This window comes from Hippocampus zosterae, chromosome 11 (genome assembly GCF_025434085.1).
Source record: "Hippocampus zosterae strain Florida chromosome 11, ASM2543408v3, whole genome shotgun sequence".
Lineage (NCBI taxonomy): Eukaryota > Metazoa > Chordata > Actinopteri > Syngnathiformes > Syngnathidae > Hippocampus > Hippocampus zosterae.
Window position 1 is genome coordinate 3,718,283 of NC_067461.1, and position 7,759 is coordinate 3,726,041.

The window sequence follows — 7,759 nt, forward strand, 5'->3', positions numbered from 1 at the left end:
CGTGAAGCTGCCTTGAAAAAAAATTTGCTTTTTGAGGGGGGGGGGGGTGGCAAACTTCCCGTTTTAAAGTACAAGGTTATCAAAGAGGTACATGGGTAAATCAGCTTTAGGAAGGGAAAATTAGTCAATTAAAACAAATAAGGGGGCGGGGCGTGCACACCACAAACGAACGCAATGTAAAAGGTGTCACATTTTGTTCAGGCCATAAAGTGGAAGCATTTCCTCTCTCTCCGTTTTAAAATGTGCGCGCAGGGTAATGGCTGGCGGGATTGGCCCAGGAGGAGTTTACCTTCATGCAAATAAGCTCCGAGACCAGCTTCGGCGCCTCCGACGAGGAGGAGGAGGAGGAGGACCGGCCAAAGCGCTCACTGACGCCGCACGGACAAAAAAAACACCTCCAACTCCACTTCAATGTAAAAGCCCCCCCGCGCTATTAAGCGGACAAAAGACGTCTCGCGTGCATGTGTGTTTTGTTTTATCTATTTTCCCGCACCCCCCCCTCAACCCCCTTCTTCTTCTTCTTGTTGTCATTATAACGGAATAACGCGACACAGGAGAGCTCCCTATCGATAAGTGTTATGAGGCGACCATGAGTAGCGCAGAAGACAGCGGGAGCAAGGGCTCGACGGGGCCCATTTCCAGCTTCACCATCCGATCCATCCTGGGCACGCCGCCGTCCGAGGCGCCCCCAACCCCAACCCCGGCCCCGCACCCTCACCCGCCGCCACCTTCGCTGCTGCTACCGCCGCCGCGCTCCGGTAGCAAAGAACTCGCCAAGGGACTAGTGGCGACGCGGAGGAGGACGCTGTCCGTGTCCTCCGAGGAGGAGTGCAGCGGCGGCGAAGACGCGGCGGACTGCTTCTGCTCCGAGCCGGCCCGCCGACAAGCGTGCGGACCGCACCGGCAGCACAACGCCTTCTCGTGCTTAGGTGAATAGACAACACTCGCCGTATGATTTAACTTATTAAAATGCGAATTATTGTGTGATTATTGTGGTCGCCGTGTACCCGCGCCAGCTCTTTCTGATATCTGATATCGGCGACACCTGCTCGATCCAATTGAGGTCCGATACAACATCCTGCGCCGAATGTTTGTATTTTCTAAAGATAAAAATGCTCAGTTTTTTGATGTCACGAATTCGGATATATGTTTAATTCTCATTAAGTTATTATTCTACCTTTTTGATTATCTCATCGAGCTGCGCGCGGTGACACTTGCCCAATCCAATGAGACGCATATGCAAGATTTGGATTTGAAAATCTGCATTTACAAACCTAAAATCGCTTCGCTTAAATACAATTAATATTACTTGTATCAATAAAATACAAGTAATATTTTTTTATGACTACGGATAAATGATTCTAGCATTTCTAGGTCATATTGTTTAGCTACATGCTTGGTGACACTTGATCAGGTACACATTTACGGTCCGATAAAAGCACCAACACGAGCAGGAACAAAAATATGCATTTACAAACACAATGACGTTCACTTTTGATGTTATTATTATGGTTGCCTTTAATTTTAAAGGATGGTCCATTCTGGTATTTTGGTCACCTTATTCAGCTGCATCGTGACACTGTAAAATATACAGCTCGATTTCTCATAATTTCATGTGGCGTTTATTACTCACCTTATTTAGGCGTATAGGGGGGGGGGGGGAATTTGGTGTGTGTGTGTAGCTTAGCTGCATAAGGACACTAACTAAGGACACAATTAAGGACGGTCTTTGCAAAGATAACACTTAAATGTAACATGTAAATTGCTATAGTGAACTTAAAATCCCCCCCCCCCCCCCCACGAATCGAGTAAAGCCACCCAAGTATTAGACTCACCCCTGAATCGCCAATGAGTGCTTCTCTTCTTTATTTTTTTTAATTGGCTGACACTGTAATTATTATTATTATGAGGCCGATTTAATTTGTTTGTGCTGACTTCAAAATGTGGAAATTGTTTTTTTTTTGCACACACACACGCGCGCACACACACACACACACACACACACACACACACATATAAATATATATATATTTAATCCAAGTAAAACATGTCAGGCTTTTAATTGCATCGGGCTCTAATTGAATTTTACGGGTGACACTCGTGCAGCCCTCGTTTCATCCTCGGCCTCGTCACATCGGCGGTGGAAATAATGAGTTGCACTCGCTCGCTCTTATTTCAAATGTAATCGAGGCGGCTAATTGATGAGACGTGTTTGCTGCGTGCGTCGTCAATTGGGCGTTAAATGGTTGCACGCGTGTGTGTGTGTGTGTGTGGGTGGGGGCTGCGCGCGTGTGTGAGAGCAGATTAACACAGACGGGTTGAGTATTGTTGATTTAAATTTAAAAAAAAAGGGGGGGGGGGAACGTCACCTCGGATTTAGCGCAAGAGCGCACTGGCTCCCTGCAATGTTGAAACAATTGCGTGTTCAAACGCGCGTGTGAAATGACGTTAATGACCCTCGCGCGTGAAAGGCGCCGCGATGACAGCATTGCACGCTTGATGCGTGCGCAATAAATGTTCGTTTAAACCGAAAAAATAAAATAAAATAAGATAAGTCGATTGATTAGGTAGGAGGCTCGTGAACCCGATAGCGTTACCGGTCACGCTGGTGGATTTGCTGTCATTTTGTTGTCCCGCTGACCACATTTCACTTCTAATGGCTGCCATGGCACGAAATTAAAAACTCGAGGTGATAAAGCCACCCCCCCCAAAAAAAAATGTTTGAGAGCACTTCATTTGAAGCGCTGAGCTGCATCACTGAACACTGAAAGCTGGAATTCCAGTGCCATCAGATCGCTTTGATATGTTAAGGTTTTTTTTTTTGTACTAGCTGTCAAATGATTCATTTCTGTAGTAGTTTTAGCTCTGAAAAAAAAACCAAGCAAGATTTAATAATAAAAAAAATTACAAAAAAATTAAGGACTTTTTTGGGCATTCGTGGTGACGTTTGTGACAGAAACAAGAGAATGCAATTTTCTGAATCGGAATTGCGTTTAAATGCTGTAAAGATTGATTAAAATGCTGTGAAATTAAATATTGGAATGTAGAACGCAAGACTTGGGACGACTTGAATTTAGAATTGATCGAAGGGTGGAGAAATGTGGATGGGGCAGTAGTTTGTCGAGAGTACAGCAATCTCGAACTATGTGAAGCAAAGTGTGAGTGCCACACAAATAAGAGCAAACGCTTTTTGTAGAGAATGTGTTTGAAGAATGCTGCAAAACAAAACAAAAATGGCCTGGATTTAATTGAAACGTTCAAGTGTAAATTATAAGAAGTGGAATGTTCTCAATAGGTGGTTGAGAAATATGCAATTCCGGGTTAGGGGGGCAAGGGTGTGGGGGGTAATGCAAAAATAATGTGGAAATGTTGTTTTCGAAATTTGGGAATTTTTGAAAATGTGAATAGATGAATAAGCAAGAAAGTTTGAAGTTGGAATTATTTGATTCAATCAAGAAATGTGGAAGCGGGTGGGGGGGGGGGGAATATGAACAATATGTCTTCAATTTATGAATTTTACTGTGAAGAGCTTGTGGGATGTGGAAAATAGTTTCCAAGATGTTCTGAACGGACTGAAGATTTTAGAGTTGGGAATGATGATTCTATTTGATTTATTCTCAATATTTAGTATGTAGTATTATTTAGTATTTAGTATTTACTTGACGCTTCCCACGAGGCAATCGCAGCGTTCAAACAGGACAGGACTGAAATTTGGGAAAGACCAGGAGGAACCTTTTTGTCAAATGCTTATTTGGGGAGTGGAAAATGTGGAATTCAGGGAAAATATCAAATTTTTGGAACTTTAGAAAAAAAAAAACACAGAGTCATGATGGGTGAGGAGGGAGATGCTCCGGACATTGACCAAAACAAATTCTACAGGATGTCTTTGTAGACAGGCTGGTTGAATCATTTGGGGACAACTTGTAGTTTGAAATCAATTTTTTGTGACTCTAAGGTTGAACTCTAGGCGACAACCTTCTATGTGGCGCCACTAGTCTAAATATTGCATTTATGGAATAAAAAACAAATAAGCAGAGTCATCTATTCATTGGCATCCTGGTGGTGGTCCTCGCGCATAAAAGTATGCTTAAAAACCCTAATGTACGCTTGGTGCCCCCCCCCCCCCCCCATAGGTCCCGCCAAAGGGCTCCTGTCCGCCAACGAGGGTCTGGCGAGGCGGCCGCCCCTCCTGCACGACTACAACAAAGAGGAGGATCAGGATCGAGCCCTGCTGTCCCCCTTGTCAGAGGAGCGGCAGTCGGACGCTGCCGACAAGCACCCGCAGGGCTCCTCGGCCAAGAAGAAGACGCGCACCGTGTTCTCTCGCAGCCAGGTCTACCAGCTGGAGTCCACGTTCGACATGAAGCGCTACCTGAGCAGCTCGGAACGCGCCTGCCTGGCGTCCAGCCTGCAGCTGACCGAAACGCAGGTCAAGACGTGGTTTCAGAACCGCAGGAACAAATGGAAGCGGCAGCTCTCGGCTGAGCTGGAGGCGGCCAATATGGCGCACGCGTCGGCGCAGACTCTCGTGGGCATGCCGCTGGTTTTCCGGGAGAACTCCTTGCTGCGCGTCCCCGTGCCACGTTCCATCGCCTTCCCCACGCCGCTCTACTACCCCGGGAGCAACCTGCCCGCCCTGCCTTTATACAACCTGTACAATAAGGTTGACTACTGATACGGACGCACACCTTCTGGTTCTGATAAGCCCTGCAGGGGTGTCCAAACCTTTCCCTCCGTGGCCCACTTTGACATTAATTTATTCAACACATTAAAGCCGACCCATCAAGAGATTAGATATTGTTTATATACTGTATTATAGTTGTTTTTGGAAAGCTGTTAAAAGTGATGGGACTATTTTTTGGGGGCAATGGATGAGGCTTGAACGGATTAATGGCATTTCCATTCATTTCAATGGAGGAGTATGATTTGTAAATGTTTTGAGGCATTTTTCAGTCAGAATCTGGAGACATTTAGTTACTGGTGAAGTTGTATTTTCTTTTCTTTTTTTGTACGTGTGTCTTTGCCAACAAAAGCTCGATATAAAACAGTTAATTCGTGAAATAGGCGTTATAGTGGTTGGCCCACTTTGCATTTCTCTGATTTTTTTTTTAAACATTGCAAGTCGTGTCAAATGTTTTGAATATATGCTGTGTGTCGCAAAAAAAAAAAAAAACATGGATGCAAATCCCCCAGGGGCCACAGTTTGGACACCCCCGCTATAGCCTGTATATTGACTGTATGAGGAGGCATTCAAGAGGGCAACCAAGCTTCCCTGTATGTATTAAATACACCATGTGTATTATGAATTCAAATCCTTTTCTACCGTTTAGTTGAATTTGACCACTCATCCACCATTTTAGCCTTTGCATCACCCAAAAATATAATGTATACATTTTTTTCCCCCATTATGTATTTTTTTTTAAACAAAAAACACAATACTTCCATTTAAGGAACACAAATGTCCTTGTTTTTATTGTCATTTAACGCTCCGGGAATAACCTCATTCAATAAATTTTCTATTCCAGTCCAAATTGGGTGCATTTGTTTTGTATTAAGGGTATTTTCAGACACATTAAGGAAAAAAAAAAAAGCCTTCCTGGATTTTGCATCCTAATGCCACTTTTCCAAAACGTCATATTCCTTTTTAAGGCCCTGCATCCACTGCCAAATTATGAAGTCGGTTTTACTATTGTAACCCACACGCACACTCAAATAAATGCCTTGCGGTTGATGGGAAGTGATCAAAGTCGCTTTTCTTGGGTGTCACGTCATACACAGACACAAAGTAACTGTAAATTTCCCCAGTGTGGGACGAATAAAGGATATCTTATCTTATCTTATCACGCTAACACTTTTCTACCCGCGCAAGCTAACGGCCGAATCAGGACGACAGCCAGGCTGCGGTGACCTCACAGTGGACGCCATAAGGTCAAACGGCGAGAGAGCACAAGTGATTTACGGCCAATGGCCCGACAAGACGGGGAGGAGATGAATTTGTGACACAGGAAGGGAGCTTATGACAAGGAGCGGCGTAGGTTTGCTTGAATGAAGCTGTTTATGAGCTTCCAAAGTGGTCGTTATGTCATCAGGCGTGACGGGGCGGAAATCTGCATGAGCCGACGTGACCCGGTTGATTTACGGCCACGCTCACGTGTGTGTGGAGATGCGATGACAGAATGCAATATTGCCCCCCCCCCCCCCCATCCCCCTTCCAAAAAAGATGAATAGGTAGAGGTGCCACATTTTAATAGCGGGTGCCATGAAAATGATTTGAAGTGGTTTAAAGTGCAAAGAGACAGCCGGACGTGGCGCGCCGATGAAGATTTGTCGAGATGACGCGTCGTGCCTTTTTTACATTCAAGCGTATGTCACGCGGGCGTGTAATTCATGATGGGAGTAATGGAAACTGTGGGAGGAAGACAGAGAGCCTGGGCGGCCTCACTCTGGACAAAACATTAGGTACACCTGCGCATGTTTGCCCTCATCAGGGCTGGAACCTATCCCAAATTACACATAGATAAAGAACCAAGTACAAACTCCTCCTTTAATGTTCTGGGATCTCATAGGTTAGCAAGTACGGTTAAATTGCTGTCAAACAAAACATCAAACCAAGAGTTTCACAGAGTGTATTAAAAACAAATACAATTTAATGCTAACATGGATTAGGTTAGTTACAATGGGACACAACATGGGTGTATACATTCTTTATCCTCTGCAAAGAATGATTAACATTACTGCCATACTGAGAAGCTGAGCGAAGAGCTGAATCTCGTGCATGTCCGTATGTGTCTGACACTTCTTCCCGGTGGCCGAAGCAGGCACCCTAGGCGAAGGTCTGAACGGATTAAAGGCACTTCCATTCATTTCAATGGGAAAAGCTGATTTAAGATGAGCGTGTGGTCAGAGCACGAATTTCCTGAGAACAGTCAACATTCTACTGTGCTTATGATTTTACGATTGTGTTCATGTAGCTTAGTGATGTACTTCAATTCATGCAACTCGGCCACAATGGGGGGGGGGGGGGGATAAAACAGGCCATGAACCGAGGACACCCCGTTTTAAATTGCACAATCCGCCATTACAAAGCGAATGTACATCCACATATAAGCATGCACCCAACAAATAAGCAAGAGCAGACCTGAGCCAATCAGTGCGAAGAGCTTCGAAAGCAAACTTAAGCGTTCTAATGCGGCCCCTGAAACTCAATTTAGCGATTTGCAGGAAGACAAGATGGCAGGAAACAAGGCAATTTGCCACGTGTGCATCGTGCGCCCGAGCCTCCTGAGAGGTCATTATCTCCGCCCCCCCCCCCCCATGAAAAAAAAAAAGAATGCCACGGCATATGAAGACGTGACCACATCAGAACCGAGGGAGACAGCGTCATTAGCAGTAATTAGAAAGATCATTTAACTAAACGAGCAAATAATGTCCAGGATATTGAAGAAGCCTCGTGCACTTCTGCAGACCGCTGCCACGGCCATTACAAAAATTGTAGGTCTTTAATAGAATAATGATATGCTTTATCTTGCGAGAGGGTCTTGGCGAGAGCAAAAACAACTGTTGCCGGGGCTTTCTGTCCTCAGCGTGGTCTCGCTCTTGAGTGCGGGCGGCAGAAGGCCTTCCAGATAATCCCCCTATTATCCTTAGAAATACAAAATGGAGAGCCCAAAATTGTATCTCACATCCATTATTGTGTCAAAGGTAATGCTAATGGACTTATCTGGACAGTAATAGCCCTCGCTTCTCTTCAGGTAGCGTC

At 44.9% G+C, this 7,759-nt stretch overlaps 1 protein-coding gene across 1 annotated transcript; it reads left to right on the forward strand.

The window, feature by feature from the left end:
- Positions 1 to 348: 348 nt before the first annotated feature.
- Positions 349 to 5,531, forward strand: hmx2 (H6 family homeobox 2). Its single transcript, XM_052080892.1, has 2 exons — positions 349 to 929; positions 4,134 to 5,531. Exons 1-2 carry the CDS (start codon positions 590 to 592, stop codon positions 4,673 to 4,675), a joined length of 882 nt encoding a protein of 293 aa, XP_051936852.1. The 5' UTR covers positions 349 to 589; the 3' UTR covers positions 4,676 to 5,531.
- The last annotated feature ends 2,228 nt before the right edge of the window (positions 5,532 to 7,759 follow it).

Excerpts from the sequence above, each read along its gene's own strand:
- hmx2 (XM_052080892.1), top strand. The coding sequence starts at position 590 with ATGAGTAGCGCAGAAGACAGCGGGAGCAAGGGCTCGACGGGGCCCATT. Across the intron at positions 930-4,133 it reads CAACGCCTTCTCGTGCTTAG|GTCCCGCCAAAGGGCTCCTG; the intron begins GTGAATAGACAA and ends CCCCCCCCATAG.